Source organism: Telmatherina bonti (genome assembly GCF_933228915.1).
Source record: "Telmatherina bonti genome assembly, chromosome: 11".
NCBI classification, from domain to species: domain Eukaryota; kingdom Metazoa; phylum Chordata; class Actinopteri; order Atheriniformes; family Telmatherinidae; genus Telmatherina; species Telmatherina bonti.
Window position 1 is genome coordinate 3,587,747 of NC_136629.1, and position 16,768 is coordinate 3,604,514.

Consider the following 16,768-nt stretch of genomic DNA (forward strand, 5'->3'; position numbering starts at 1 on the left):
TGCTGGTGGTCATGGTGGTCCTGGTGGTCCTGCTGGTGATGGTGGTCCTGATGGGGGTCCTGCTGGTTATGGTGGTCCTGCTGGTGGTTCTGCTGGTGGTGGTGTGATCATTTGAACCCGGTTTAGGATCAGAAAAGTGACAAATGGAAAGAAACGTCCTCCCGGAGGACAGCAGGGGGCGGTGGCGCACTCTGCCGTTATGAATTCAACGAGGAAGAAGAAGTAGGAGGAAGAGTAGAAGAAGAGACGGGGAAGAGTCTATGGGAGGAAGACTGTGGGCGTCCCCCGGTCTGAGTCCCCCAGTGTGTCCACATACAGACAGACATGTCACAGTCTCCGGACACCAGAAGTCTCCTGTCTGCTTCTTCCCAGCTCAACCTGATGGAGGTGGAATCGGTGAGAGAATCTCTTCTTCTTTACCCCCCCCCCCCCCCCCCCCCCGGAGAACAAATGTGGAAAACCATTTCATCTGGTTATCACGTTTACATGAAGGAATAATCGGGACAGAAACAGCCGCGGGGGGAGGAGAAGGCTTCTCCTGCTTCTGCTGCAGATAGAAAATATTTCATCTCCAGACAAACACACACGTCACGTGCAGCACGTCAGGTCTGACGTCATCCTCCTTCATCACCTGGGATCCCGAAGTACATCTCAGCTGGGTTTAGAAGGAGAAGAAGACAGACCAGGCTGATCCAGTTCTGTTAGACCTGATCTGGTTCAGTGAGACGGGAGACAGGATCTGGTTCAGTGAGACAGGATCTGGTTCAGTGAGACGGGATCCGGTTCAGTTAGATGGGAGACAGGATCTGCTTCAGTGAGACAGGATCTGGTTCAGTGAGACAGGATCTGGTTCAGTGAGACGGGATCCGGTTCAGTTAGATGGGAGACAGGATCTGCTTCAGTGAGACAGGATCTGCTTCAGTTAGACGGGATCTGGTTCAGTGAGACAGGATCTGCTTCAGTGAGACGGGATCTGGTTCAGTGAGACGGGATCCGGTTCAGTTAGACGGGAGACAGGATCTGGTTCAGTTAGATGGGAGACAGGATCTGGTTCAGTGAGACAGGATCTGGTTCAGTTAGATGGGAGACAGGATCTGGTTCAGTGAGACAGGATCTGGTTCAGTTAGATGGGAGACAGGATCTGGTTCAGTTAGATGGGAGACAGGATCTGGTTCAGTGAGACGGGATCTGGTTCAGTGAGACGGGAGACAGGATCTGGTTCAGTGAGACAGGATCTGGTTCAGTGAGACGGGAGACAGGATCTGGTTCAGTGAGACGGGATCCGGTTCAGTTAGATGGGAGATAGGATCTGGTTCAGTGAGACGGGATCTGGTTCAGTGAGACGGGATCTGGTTCAGTGAGACGGGAGACAGGATCTGGTTCAGTGAGACAGGATCTGGTTCAGTTAGATGGGAGATAGGATCTGGTTCAGTGAGACGGGAGACAGGATCTGGTTCAGTGAGACGGGATCCGGTTCAGTTAGATGGGAGATAGGATCTGGTTCAGTGAGACGGGATCTGGTTCAGTTAGATGGGAGACAGGATCTGGTTCAGTGAGACGGGATCTGGTTCAGTTAGATGGGAGATAGGATCTGGTTCAGTGAGACGGGATCTGGTTCAGTTAGATGGGAGACAGGATCTGGTTCAGTGAGACAGGATCTGGTTCAGTTAGATGGGAGACAGGATCTGGTTCAGTGAGACGGGAGACAGGATCTGGTTCAGTGAGACGGGATCCGGTTCAGTTAGATGGGAGATAGGATCTGGTTCAGTGAGACGGGATCTGGTTCAGTGAGACGGGATCTGGTTCAGTGAGACGGGAGACAGGATCTGGTTCAGTGAGACGGGATCTGGTTCAGTGAGACGGGATCTGGTTCAGTGAGACGGGATCCGGTTCAGTTAGACGGGAGACAGGATCTGGTTCAGTGAGACGGGAGACAGGATCTGGTTCAGTGAGACGGGATCTGGTTTAGTGAGACGGGATCTGGTTCAGTTAGACGGGAGATAGGATCTGGTTCAGTGAGACGGGATCTGGTTCAGTGAGACGGGATCTGGTTCAGTGAGACGGGAGACAGGATCTGGTTCAGTGAGACGGGATCTGGTTCAGTGAGACGGGATCTGGTTCAGTGAGACGGGATCCGGTTCAGTTAGACGGGAGACAGGATCTGGTTCAGTGAGACGGGAGACAGGATCTGGTTCAGTGAGACGGGATCTGGTTCAGTGAGACGGGATCTGGTTCAGTGAGACGGGATCCGGTTCAGTTAGACGGGAGACAGGATCTGGTTCAGTGAGACGGGAGACAGGATCTGGTTCAGTGAGACAGGATCTGGTTCAGTTAGATGGGAGATAGGATCTGGTTCAGTTAGATGGGAGATAGGATCTGGTTCAGTGAGACGGGATCTGGTTTAGTTAGACGGGAGACAGGATCTGGTTCAGTGAGACGGGATCTGGTTTAGTGAGACGGGATCTGGTTCAGTGAGACAGGATCTGGTTCAGTTAGACGGGAGACAGGATCTGGTTCAGTGAGACGGGATCCGGTTCAGTTAGATGGGAGACAGGATCTGGTTCAGTGAGACAGGATCTGGTTCAGTGAGACGGGATCTGGTTCAGTTAGATGGGAGACAGGATCTGGTTCAGTTAGATGGGAGACAGGATCTGGTTCAGTTAGATGGGAGACAGGATCTGGTTCAGTTAGATGGGAGACAGGATCTGCTTCAGTTAGATGGGAGACAGGATCTGGTTCAGTGAGACGGGATCCGGTTCAGTGAGACGGGATCTGGTTCAGTGAGACGGGATCTGGTTCAGTGAGACGGGATCTGGTTCAGTGAGACGGGATCCGGTTCAGTGAGACGGGATCTGGTTCAGTTAGATGGGAGACAGGATCTGGTTCAGTTAGATGGGAGACAGGATCTGGTTCAGTTAGATGGGAGACAGGATCTGGTTCAGTGAGACGGGATCCGGTTCAGTGAGACGGGATCTGGTTCAGTGAGACGGGATCTGGTTCAGTGAGACGGGATCCGGTTCAGTGAGACGGGATCTGGTTCAGTTAGATGGGAGACAGGATCTGGTTCAGTTAGATGGGAGACAGGATCTGGTTCAGTTAGATGGGAGACAGGATCTGGTTCAGTTAGATGGGAGACAGGATCTGGTTCAGTGAGACGGGATCCGGTTCAGTGAGACGGGATCCGGTTCAGTGAGACGGGATCTGGTTCAGTGAGACGGGATCTGGTTCAGTGAGACGGGATCCGGTTCAGTGTGGTCCAGGCTACGTAGATCTTAGATGACCAACGTGCAGCTGTAGTGAGAGGAACATCACGCTGCCTGGAGATGCTCTTCCAGCCTTTACCTTTAACATGCTGGTCTACAGTTTTCTTTCTGATCTCCTGAGACGACCCCTATCTTCCTGTGATCCATGCTGAGTGTAGAAACACAGAGAGTTTCCTGCACATATCGGGCATGGGACTAACACATTTCTGAAATCAAGCTTTGGACTTATAACTTGAGCCTTAGTGAGATTGAGACTTATTTGACTGTGATATAAAGAACCTGAAGTGAATCCTTCATCTAACAATATCTGCCTCTAACATGTCCATCATGGTGAGCATGAAGCGCATGTTGGATGTCACATAATGGAGAAACAACAGAAATAAAGGACTGCTCTCTATTCTTTTTTGTTGTTCTTAGATTGACGATAAGGAGTTTGACATTCCTCAAGTGGATACACCTCCCACACTGGAAAGCATCCTTAGCCAGGTCAAGTATAAATATTAAAAATTTTTAAAAACCCATTATTTGTTTTTACTTTTTCCTGTAAATTTGATTATTTTTCAGTAGAATTTAGAGGAAGACTATGCACAGCTCCACTCGTGTTGCCGGTTCAGGTTTCATCCATTCATCCATCTTCAAGCCTCTTATCCGGGGTCGGGTCGCGGGGGCAGCAGCCTAAGCAGGGAAGCCCAGACTTCCCTCTCCCCAGACACATTTACCAACTCTGCGGGGGGGATCCCGAGGCGTTCCCAGGCCAGTCGAGAGATATAATCCCTCCAGCGTGTCCTGGGTCTTCCCCGGGGTCTCCTCCCAGAGGGACGTGCCTGGAACACCTCACCAGGGAGGTCCAGGAGGCATCCTGACCAGATGCCCGAGCCACCTCAACTGGTTCCTCTCGATGCGGAGGAGCAGCGGCTCTACTCTGAGCCCCTCCCGGATGACCGAGCTCCTCACCCTATCTCTAAGGGAGAGCCCGGCCACCCTGCGGAGGAAACTCATTTCAGCCGCCTGTATACGAGATCTCCTTCTTTCGGTCACGACCCACAGCTCATGACCATAGGTGAGGGTAGGAACGTAGATCGACTGGTAAATCGAGAGCTTCGCCTTCTGGCTCAGCTCCTTCTTCACCACGACAGACCGGCGCAGAGTCCGCATTACTGCAGACGCCTCACCGATCCGTCTGTCCATCCCACGCTCCATCCTTCCTTCACTCGTGAACAAGACCCCGAGATATTTAAACTCCTCCACTTGAGGCAGGACCTGACTCCCGACCCGGAGAGGGCAATCCACCCTATTCCGGCTGAGGACCATGGTCTCAGATTTGGAGGTGCTGATTCTCATCCCAGCCGCTTCACACTCGACTGTGAATCGCTCAAGCGAGAGCTGGAGATCCCGACCAGATGAAGCCAACAGGACCACGTCATCTGCAAAAAGCAGGGACCTAATCCTGAGACCACCAAGCCGGATCCCCTCAACACCTCGGCTGCACCTAGAAATTCTGTCCAAGTTATGAACAGAATCGGTGATAAAGGGCAGCCTTGGCGGAGTCCAACCCTCACCGGAAACTAATCCAACTTACTACCGGCAATGTGGACCAAGCTCTGACACCTGTCGTACAGGGACCGGACAGCTCGCACAAGGGGGTCCGGTACCCCATATTCCTGGAGTACCCCCCACAGGAGCCCCCGGGGGACACGGTCGAACGCCTTCTCCAGTTCCACAAAGCACATGTAGACTGGTTGGACAAACTCCCAAGCCCCCTCCAGGACCCCAAAGAGGGTATAGAGCTGGTCCACTGTTCCGCGACCAGGACGAAAACCACACTGCTCCTCCTCAATCCGGGATTCGACTATCCGGCGGACCCTCCTCTCCAGGACCCCTGAATAGACCTTACCAGGGAGGCTGAGGAGTGTGATTCCCCTGTAATTGGAACACACCCCCCCGTCCCCCTTCTTAAAAAGGGGGACCACCACCCCAGTCTGCCAGTCCAGCAGTACTGTCCCCGATGTCCACGCAATGCTGCAGAGGCGTGTCAGCCAGGACAGCCCCACAGCATCCAGAGCCTTAAGGAACTCCGGGCGGATCTCATCCACCCCCTGGGCCTTGCCGTCAAGGAGCTTTTTGACCACCTCAGCGACTTCAGCCCCAGAGATAGGAGAGTCCACCCCTGAGTCCTCCAGCTCTGCTTCCTCATCGGAAGACATGTTGGTAGGATTGAGGAGGTCTTCGAAGTATTTCTTCCACCGACCCACAACGTCCCGAGTTGAGGTCAGCAGCTCCCCACCTCCACTGTACACAGTGTTGATGGAGCACTGCTTCCCCCTCCTGAGCCGCCGGATGGTGGACCAGAATCACCTCGAAGCCGTCCGGAAGTCTTTCTCCATGGTCTCGCTGAACTCCTACCTTATCTGAGATTTTGCTTCAGCAGCTACTAGCTGCATCCCGCTCAGCCTGTCATTACCTTTCAGCTTTTTCCCCAGGCCAAACAGACCCGGTAGGACTCCTCATGGAGTCCAGCTTGATGGGAACACCAGCAGCGAGGGATCCCGTGTCATGAGGGAAGCTGAGAGGACCCAAAAGCAGCTGAGAAGTTGCAAAATCCCAAAAGATTTGACAAGATAAATGTGCAGTGCAGGCATCCAGTTTGGTAGGCAGACTTGCAGGCAGACAGACAACCTCTGAACAGTTTAGATAAGGTTAGTTTAGCAAAAAAAAAAAAAAAAGCAACAGGGAAGAATTGACTGGAGAACTACAGGAGCAAAAACCACTTTACCACACTCACGCAAACGACGGCAGAGGTGTATGAGCAAGCCAGAGCTTAAATGCTGTGCAGGTAATGAGGACTCCGTGCCCCCCGCCTGACTCGGACTCCATGCCCCCCGCCTGACTCGGACTCCATGCCCCCGGCCTGACTCGGACTCCGTGCCCCCGGCCTGACTCGGACTCCGTGCCCCCGGCCTGACTCGGACTCCATGCCCCCGGCCTGACTCGGACTCCATGCCCCCCGCTTGACTCGGACTCCGTGCCCCCACGCCTGTACCGGACTCCGTGCCCCCACGCCTGACCCGGACTCCGTGCCCCCCGCCTGTACCGGACTCCGTGCCCCCCGCCTGACTCGGACTCCATGCCCCCCGCCTGACTCGGACTCCGTGCCCCCCGCCTGACTCGGACTCCGTGCCCCCCGCCTGACTCGGACTCCGTGCCCTCCGCCTGACTCGGACTCCGTGCCCTCCGCCTGACTCGGACTCCGTGCCCCCCGCCTGACTCGGACTCCGTGCCCCCCGCTTGACTCGGACTCTGTGCCCCCACGCCTGACCCGGACTCCGTGCCCCCACGCCTGACCCGGACTCCGTGCCCCCACGCCTGACCCGGACTCCATGCCCCCCGCTTGACCCGGACTCCGTGCCCCCCGCCTGTACCGGACTCCATGCCCCCCGCCTGACTCGGACTCCATGCCCCCCGCCTGACTCGGACTCCATGCCCCCGGCCTGACTCGGACTCCATGCCCCCCGCTTGACTCGGACTCCGTGCCCCCCGCCTGTACCGGACTCCATGCCCCCCGCCTGACTCGGACTCCATGCCCCCCGCCTGACCCGGACTCCATGCCCCCCGCTTGACCCGGACTCCGTGCCCCCCGCCTGTACCGGACTCCATGCCCCCCGCCTGACTCGGACTCCATGCCCCCCGCCTGACTCGGACTCCATGCCCCCGGCCTGACTCGGACTCCATGCCCCCCGCCTGACTCGGACTCCATGCCCCCCGCTTGACTCGGACTCCGTGCCCCCACGCCTGTACCGGACTCCGTGCCCCCACGCCTGACCCGGACTCCGTGCCCCCCGCCTGTACCGGACTCCGTGCCCCCCGCCTGACTCGGACTCCATGCCCCCCGCCTGACCCGGACTCCATGACCTGGACTGCGTGCCCCCCGCCTTACTCGGACTCCATGCCCCACACCTGACCCGGGACATGGTTGAAGCTCTACCAACGTGGAAGTTAAAGCTCTCTCTGACGGGGGACTCAGCCAGATGTTCCCAGCAGAGCCTCACGTTTGGGCCTGCCAGACCTGACTGGCTTCCTCCCCCAGCACCTGAGCCAACTCACCACCAGATGGTGAAGCTCCGCCCCCCTCTTCACCTGAGTGTCCAAGGCATGTGGCCGCAGGTCCAGAGTGTTGTTGTGCGTACGTATGATGGCCAGCAAGCCAGCCAATAATTATGTAATTATCATCAGATGATTTTTGCATTTTTTTCCTCCTTGAGATAAATACAATTTTTAACATTTTGTTATGAAGGAATTCAACAGTTTTTCTCCATTTTCATTTTTGTGTACAAACTGTATAAAACAAAAGAAACCACAGAAAGAAAAAACTGTTCACTGTCCTGCTTTTTGTCTGGAATGAGGAGAGTAGCAGAATGTACCCAGACCCCACTACAGGTACAACTAGGAGAAGCCAGGAACCTTCTAGAGAGGAGGTGGTGGCACCAAGGTGTTCTTCTGGACCAGACACAGCCTTCACGTTTGGACTGAATTCCTAGAATTAGTCCAGGTGTTAAATGGGTCCGGTTGTGGAACCGGAAAGTAATCTGCTTTTTGCAGATGTGGTTCTGTTGGCTTCATTGGGTTGTGTTCTCCAATTGCAGCAATTTGAAGATCAGCATCAAATCTGAAAGCATGGTCCTCGGTCAGAAAGGGTCAGGTCTGTTTTTCAGCTTAGGAATGAGAACCTGCCCCAAGTGGAGAGCGACTGGACTCTTCTTTGGATATAGGGGGAGAAGTTCAGCCATCCAGGTGGAGATCAGAGGAGAACTGCTCCTCCTCATCCAAAGGAGCCAGCTGAGGTGGATCGGGGTTTGGTGGCCCCTGGACACCTTCCAGAGGAGGATTTCCAGTAATGTTCCATTGGAAGACCCAGGACATACCAAAAGGACCATGTCTCTTGGCTGGCCAGGGAACGCCTCAGTAGAGGAACAGAAAGTCTGTTTTTCATGGCAGATCTCAGAGAACGGATCGCCTCCGTGGATTACCGGGCCAGGTGTTTGCGTGTGCCTGCTGTGGCGACGGAGCGTTCTCGCCGCTGTCTTCCTGTGGCTCTTTGGCCAGTCTGTTACTGGAATTATGATTGTTGGGATGTACAGCCATCACGTCGTCCTGTGTTTACACTGGACATCCTGCATGCGAGCTCCCAGATCAGCTGGACATCACGTGATCGCCTGTCGTGTCTCCGACCCATCCCGTTGCGTCCGGCTACCTCGTCTGTGACGTCATCATTGACTCGGCTTGGTCTACTGAACCCACGTTCTATTGCTAACAATGCTTTTGCCTTGAACGATCTTTTTACCAGGCAAAATATGGATTTCTTGTTTTTTACGGAGACGTGGCAAAGAGAAGGGGAGTTCGTTCATTTAAATGAACTCTGTCCTGATGCTTGCTCTGTTCTTGGGAGGCCCCGCCTTTCCCGTCGAGGAGGAGGTCTTGCTGTGGTTTTCAGAGACAGCTTCACCTGCAAAGGGATGGACTCTCAAACCTACTCTTCCTTTGAGTCTCAGATGTGGAAAATTGGCTCTTCACACTCGTTTTATTGTGTGCTGGTTTATCGTCCTCCTGGTCCTGCTGCTGTCTTCTTAAATGATTTTAGTGACTTTTTATCTTCAATTATAAAGTTGGAAAATGTTTTAATTCTGGGAGATTTTAATTTGCATGTTGATGACAGCACTTCCTGCCAAGCAATGGAACTTTTAACAATGACTGAAACTTTTCATTTTGAGCAACATGTCTCCGTCCCTACACATCAAAAAGGTCATGTTCTTGATTTGGTGTTTTCACTTGGCCTTAACGTTGCCAACCTTAGTGTGGAGGATGTCCATGTGAGCGATCATAGTTGTGTTTAATTTGATCTGCTCTCTGCACCTGAGCCTGCGCCTTCTGTGGTCAGATCACAGAGACGCATTATCACTGAGAATACTGCAGGTAGTTTCTCGGCCATGTTTGATCCACAACTGTTTTTGGAATGTGACAATGTTGATAATTTTATAAATTGTTTTAACAATCACTGTGAAGAAATTTTAGATCTGGTTGCACCTGTTAAATGTACTCTGGTGTCTCAAAAATCTGCATCTCCTTGGATAAATGACAGTATTCGGAATTTGAAACGGCTATGTCGGAAAACTGAACGTCTGTGGAAGTCCACTAAACTTGAGGTCCATCGATTGCACCTCCGGGATCTGGTGTCGTCTTTAAATGAAATGATAAAAACTGCCAGATCTGACTACTTTCGGCAGTTGATTATCTCAAACAAGAAGAAACATCAAGTGCTTTTTGACACTATAAATTCTATTGTTTGTCCTGCTGCTCCTGTTATTCCTGTTTTTTGCAAAGCTGATAGCAATGACTTTCTTAAAGTGTTTCTTAGCAAAATTCAGGACATTAAGAACAGTCTTCCAGTGCTCAGTAGTTGTAACCCTGTTAATGAGCCTGTTCTCCAGGAGTGGTCCTCTTTTAAACCAGTGACGGAGGTTGAAATTTCAGCTCTGGTCACCAAAATGAAGCCGTCTTCTAGTTCATCTGATGTGCTGCCATCTAAACTCTTTTTAAAAGTGTTTGATGTCATTGGCCCCTGGGTTACTAAAGTGATCAATCTGTCACTCACCACTGGTGTTTTTCCCAGTGCTTTTAAACATGCCATTGTTGAACCACTCCTTAAAAAATCAAATCTGGATGCCGCAGATCCTAAGAATTACCGACCAATATCAAAACTTCCATTCATGTCTAAAATCTTAGAGAAGGTGGTCTCCGAGCAGCTGCTACATTTCTTGACACTTTCCAGTCTGGTTTCCAAAAACATCATTCAACGGAAACTGCACTGCTGAAAGTGCCTAGTGACATTATGATGTCTGCAGATTCTGGGAAATGCACGGTACTTGTCTTGTTGGATCTCTCCTCGGCATTTGATACTGTCGATCATCAGATTTTGCTAACAAGACTACATGACTTGGTCGGACTGTCTGGCTCTGTCCTAGCATGGTTCTCATCTTATTTATCAGACAGGAGTTTTAGTGTCTCAGCTAACCATATTCTATCTGACTCTGCTGATCTTCTGTGTGGAGTACCACAGGGCTCTGTTTTGGGTCCGATTTTGTTTTTGCTCTATGTCCTCCCTTTAGGAAGGATTATTCAGGAGTTTGATGATGTTTCCTACCATTTATTTGCTGATGACATTCAACTGTACTGTTCTTTTAAGGCTTCGGAGATTCAGAAACTGAACGTTTTAATGAACTGTCTAGTGCAAATTAAACAATGGCTCGGCGCAAATTCCCTTCAACTTAATTCAGAAAAAACTGAGGTGTTGGTGATCGCCCCCGATGAAGCTATTCCAGGGATCAAACAGTATTTGAGTGTTCACAGCTTGTCTTGTAAGTCAAGTCTCAGAAATCTTGGAGTAATTTTTGACAAGGAAATGTCATTACAGCATCACTCAAAGCAGCTCACTCGAAATTGTTTCTTTCAGCTGAGGAAAATCTCTAAACTTAGAACAATGGTATCCAAAGGTGAGCTCGAGATGATTATCCACGCCTTTGTGTCTTCTCGTTTAGACTATTGTAACGGTTTGTTTTCTTGTCTAAACAAAAAAGAGTTGTCTCGTCTGCAGCAGGTCCAAAATTCTGCTGCGCGGTTGCTGACTCGATGCAACCGAAGGGCTCATATCACGCCAATTCGGAAAACTCTCCATTGGCTCCCTGTCTCTTTTCGTGTGAATTTCAAAATCCTGGTGCTCACTTTTAGAGCCTTGCATGGCCAGGCCCCTTCCTACTTAAGAGACTTGTTGTGTCCATATACCCCCATGCGGAGGTTGAGATCGTTGGATCAAAACTTACTCATGGTCCCTCGTTCTCATTTTAGGACCCGAGGAGACCGATCTTTTCAGGTTGTTGCGCCGAGGCTCTGGAATGATCTTCCACCCTCCCTACGTTCGCTTGAGTCTGTTGATGTGTTTAAGTGCAATCTTAAAACCTTCTTGTTTCGGCAGGCATACCCAGCTGTGTAGATTAGGGGTGTTATTACCAGCAGTTTCTGTGTCTATTTTTATATACAGTGTTTTTGTTGTATCTTTTTATATGTATTTTGCTTTTTTGTGAAGCACTTTGTGACTTCTGTCTGTGAAAGGTGCTATATAAATAAGCAGAAGCTGGAGGACGGAGTTGCATGAAGATTTCTGTCAGCAGCTGCTGTTGATCGTCTGATTTACCTGCAGCCAGTTTTTCTGTGTTCTGCCCTTTAGTTGATTTGTTCTTGTTTCATTGCTGTGTTTAGCAGATGGAGGATGAAGAGGATCCATTTGTTTTGGAGGACACATGCACTGTGAACACTGACAACATGGATGCTCATTCCTGTGATACCTCCTCCTTGGCCAGCTCCGACAGTGGAGACCCAGCTTACCTTAAAAGGTACGAACACATCGTCCTTAATGAGATGGTAATGTGGTGGCATGATACATTAATGCTGCTGCGACGACTCAAGAGTCGCACATCTCTTTGTGAGAAGCGATCGGATATGAATCTAGATACACGTCATGATTCGATTAAATAACTATTTCCTTTTATTCCAGACCAATTGGATATGAATCGATGTGGTACAGCATGCGAACAATGCCATTTAACTCTACGGTTAATATTTGTTGTGGATATTTAATCAAAGTGATAATACAATATTTTCTTTTCAAATGTGTAAAAGGTTACATATCCTCCAGCCCTGTGGCTCTGTAGCGCTGACAAAACAACAACAACAAGAGAACAACAAACTTATGGTGGTGAACTATGAGATGGGAACTCCAGAGGTAAAAGTAGGACAGAAAGGTGCAACATCTCAGCCTGAGCATGGTGTATGGAAGGATGAAGCAAAAGCACACTCTTATCTCAGCAGTGTGTAACACACAGTGGCAGTGCTTCCAATGAAGAGAAAATAAATACATATGTATGTATGAAACAAATCAAACTGCTGGTTTCTGATCCTGCCCTGCATTTATGTTCCCATATGGCAGACAAGGTAACAATCATAGTTTTGACCTCACACACGGCACACTGGGCTTTGCAGCAGGCTTCCGTGTTTAGCCTGTTTCTTACTCATCATCACTGTCCTCTGTGTGCTGGGAGAGCAGAATTTTCTTAAGGAAAGTCCACTAATCCATGTCTTTGGGTAGACTGTGTTTAGTGGAAACAATATCTCCTGCAGGACTGAATGTACGTTCAGATGCTACGCTGGTGGATTCAGAGGCAAGTCCAGCCGCTTTTTCCACCTCTGTGGAGGGTTTTTCCTTTTGCAGAGGCAACGGATCATGCTTTCTGTACCTCTTAACTCCTTCACTGGCCTTGTCTCTGACAGATGTGGCTCTTTCCCCAGCAGCTGGTCCAATGCTGACATTTTCTTCTTCTTGATTGTCTGAAATAGAAAACAGTTACTGTATATTACTGGCTTTATTTGCACCAGTGCTTCTCTGTACCAGACCAAACCATTTTCTGCTTCTTTATCTGACGTTCACGATGAATTTCACTCTTCTACACTTGTAAACGTTGTATTTCCATCATCATTAAACTAAACTTGTTGGCATGCCAATCCTCTCATCATATTTTATGTATTGTTATGATTCGGTGAACTTCTTCTGTCCAAGGACCACTCAACTCATACAACAAATATTTCAACATAAGTTGACTAGTTTACAGCATGCAGTGCAGCTCTTACGATCTTTTAGTCTGTAGTTACTCGTATTCTTCTTTTGGCATTTTAATGGGAAGAGTGGTGCTGCGTTTTCTGTGTCATAAGTGAAGCAACATCTGGCTCCAAATCTGAGAGTTTCAGTCTCGTATCATAGTCCACTCTAATCTGGTTGTCCTGCTTTCAGACCAACTAGTGCTGAAAATCCAGCTTCACAGTGGTGGGTGGATGGAAACGGCATCAAAAGTTTCAGAGCAGTGTCTGTGAGCTCGGGATGCTCAGGTTGGATGTGGAGCCAAAATTCTGTTCACATTTTCCCTGTGAAAGTTTTCTTCAGTCTCATCTGATGCAACATCCACAAGGCTGTCTGCCTTTCAGTGGGAGCTTGAAACTGATTTCCTGGATGCGTGTTTTTTCTCCAAATGAATATCTGATCCACTCAAAACTTGCTTCCAATTCTGGGAAATATAATCCCAGCTGAGAGGGAGGCCTTAGTGTGGGGTGTACAACGTCAACCAGACTAACAACAGCCATGTTTGTGGCATTGTTACTTACCAGGACTGGCTTTTTTTTCAAGAAGGGCAGCTGTAGCTCAGGAGGAAGAGCAGTTGGCTTGTAACTGAGAAGTTGGGCGTTTGATTCCAGGCTTCCCCTGACTATGTGCTGAAGTGTCCTTGGGCAAGACACTGAACCCTAAGTTGCCCCCCGATGTGCCTGTTGTGGTATTAGTGTGTATGTAAGTCACTTTGGATAAAAGCGTCTGCTAAATGACTGTAGAATAGAATAGAATAGGTTCCAGTCTGCAGAGGCCTGTTTCAATAGAGCACCTTCATTCTTCCCAGTGTAGGGTGCTCCAGGATCCTGGATAGACCTCCCAAGAATAGTCCTCCAAGATCCTGGAGAGACCTCCCAGGAATAGTCCTCCAGGACTCCCTGTTCAACTGCTCAAAGCTGCAGTGACCCATATTATCATCTCCTCTCTTAAATCTGGGGTCTTTCCCTCTGTCTTCCAGCAAGCTCGGGTCACCCCGCTGCTGAAGAAACCCACACTCAACCCAGTCCAGGTTGGAAACTACCGGCCGGTCTCGCTGGTGCCGTTCTTATTTAAACTACCAGAGTGTGCAGTCTTCAGCCAAATCTCGCAATTCCTCCATGATGAAAACCTTTTTGATCCATATCAGTCTGGCTTTAGGCAAGGCCATTCCACTGAAACTGCTCTCCTGTCTGTTACTGATTCCCTCCGGCTTGCCAGATCCACTGGTCAGTCCTCAGTCCTGGTCCAGATCCACTGGTCAATCCTCAGTCCTGGACCAGATCCACTGGTCAGTCCTCAGTCCTGGTCCTGCTGGACCAGATCCACTGGTCAGTCCTCAGTCCTGGTCCTGCTGGACCAGATCCACTGGTCAGTCCTCAGTCCTGGTCCAGATCCACTGGTCAGTCCTCAGTCCTGGTCCAGATCCACTGGTCAGTCCTCAGTCCTGGTCCTGCTGGACCAGATCCACTGGTCAGTCCTCAGTCCTGGTCCAGATCCACTGGTCAGTCCTCAGTCCTGGTCCTGCTGGACCAGATCCACTGGTCAGTCCTCAGTCCTGGTCCAGATCCACTGGTCAGTCCTCAGTCCTGGTCCTGCTGGACCAGATCCACTGGTCAGTCCTCAGTCCTGGTCCTGCTGGACCAGATCCACTGGTCAGTCCTCAGTCCTGGTCCTGCTGGACCAGATCCACTGGTCAGTCCTCAGTCCTGGGCCTGCTGGACCAGATCCACTGGTCAGTCCTCAGTCCTGGTCCTGCTGGACCTGTCTGCTGCTTTTGACACAGTGAACCATCAGATTCTCCTCTCCACACACTCTGAGCTTGGCATCTCTGGATCTGTCCTCTCCTGGTTCTCATCCTACCTCTCAGGAAGATCCTTCAGAGTATCCTGGTGAGGAGAAGTGTCCAGATCACGTGAGTTGAAAACAGGGGTGCCTCAAGGGTGGGTGCTCGGCCCTCTTCTCTTCTCACTCGGTGCAGTCATAAACTCTCATGGCTTCTTCTATCACTGTTACTGTGATGACACTCAGCTTTTCCTCTCCTTTCCTCCGGATGACACAACCGTCTCAATGAGAATATCAGCTTGCCTTGCTGATATCTTGGCATGGATGAAGGATCGCCACCTTCAGCTCAATCTGTCCAAGACAGAGCTCATTGTCTGCCCAGCCGATCCCTCCTTACCTCCGCAATTAAGTGTGAAGCTTGACTCTGTCACACTTGTTCCTATGTCTGCTGCCTGGAATCTGGGTGTCATGGTGGATGACCAGCTGACCTTTAAGGTCCATGTTGCCTCGGTTGCCCGTACCTGCTGATATGCTCTCTACAACATCAAGAGAATCAGACATACCACATGACTCAGCTGTTGGTTCAGGCTCTGGTCATCTCACGCACTGGCAAGTCTGCCTGCGTGCTCTATTAAACCTCTGCAGATGATCCAGAACCAGCAGCGCGTCTGGTCTTCAACCAACCCAAACAAGCTCATGTCACTCCGCTGCCAATCGCTCTTCACTGGCTTCCGGTCGCAGAACACATCAAATTTAAAGCTTTGCTTCTGGTTTACAAAACAATAACTCAAATGGCTCCCGTCTACCTTCACTCCCTAATCCAGACCTACACTCCCTCTCCACAGCTACGTTCCACCAGTGGAAGACGCCTCGTGTTACCACCACAACGTGGGACTAAATCACCAGCCAGACTCTTTTCCTCTGTTGTGCCACGATGGTGGAATGATCTGCCAAACTCTGTCCGCTCTGCAGAGTCCCTGTCTACTTTTAAGACCCAGCTGAAGACTCAGCTCTTCAAGGAGAACTTCAACACTTAGTTTAGCTGTATTTATTGGAAAGTTGGAGAACTTAGCCCAGTTCTTTACAACAAACTTTATGGTATTAATTCTTCACGGAAGGACCTGCGTCCAACTGGACAGTCCACCAGCACCTTCCCACGATGTCCTCTACTGTCTGATTTCATGCTTGTGTGGTTCTCACTCATATGTAAGTCACTTTGGATAAAAGTGTCTGTTAAATGACTGTAGAATAGAATAGAATAGAATAGTCCTCCAGGATCCTGGATAGACCTTCCAGGAATAGTCCTCCAGAATCCACAGTGCTTCAATAATGTGACGTCCTGGTTCTGGGGAGGATCCATCCCTCATCTGGACCTTTTGAGGTCTGAGTTCTGAGCAGACCTCTATGAGACTCATAACGGGAAAGGGCAAGCTGGTCCTGGAGGGCCGCTGTCCTGCAGGTTTAGGATGTTTCCTGCTGCTGATTGATGACCAACATGTTGGTCTAAAATTCTATGTTTCGCACGTAGATGTGACTAAATTGTTTGTTTGTTTTTTGTCTTCCTGTTTGTGTCAAACACACTGAAGAAAGAAGAAGGCTCTGGACCAGAATACGGCTGTTCATGGATCCGTCCTTGGACTGAACTTGCTGAAGGGCATCTCTGCACAGATTGTTGCTGCTGCTGTAAGCCTGGGTCGGACACAGACTTTACACACCTGTCAGGACTGTATTCAGTCATAGTAAAATGGTTTTTATCTTTTGTCCTATTCTCAGGACAAAGTGGATGCTGGACTTCCAACTGCAATAGTAAGTTCTTCATTCATTACGGATGGATAGAGTTTTTTGTTTTGCTGCATCACTTGGAAGAAAAACAATGCGCTTCACACAAATGGGATGAAAAATACAGTTTTCAAAGTGCAAGATGGGAAGATAAGTATTGTTTAATCATTCACTTAAACAACATACTTGGTTCAATGAAAGATGC

At 50.0% G+C, this 16,768-nt stretch overlaps 1 protein-coding gene across 1 annotated transcript in view; it reads left to right on the plus strand.

Annotated features, from left to right (window-relative positions):
- Positions 1–261: 261 nt before the first annotated feature.
- Positions 262–16,768, plus strand: part of LOC306762778 (vacuolar protein sorting-associated protein 8 homolog) — a gene marked incomplete at its 3' end in the record, with an annotated part of 30,551 nt that continues 14,044 nt past the window's right edge. Inside the window, exons 1-5 of the mRNA XM_079249387.1 lie at positions 262–396; positions 3,681–3,749; positions 11,574–11,704; positions 16,371–16,467; positions 16,558–16,590. Coding sequence (XP_079105513.1) covers positions 325–396; positions 3,681–3,749; positions 11,574–11,704; positions 16,371–16,467; positions 16,558–16,590 — 402 coding nt within the window. The 5' untranslated portion in view covers positions 262–324. The remainder of the gene's footprint in view (positions 397–3,680; positions 3,750–11,573; positions 11,705–16,370; positions 16,468–16,557; positions 16,591–16,768) is intronic.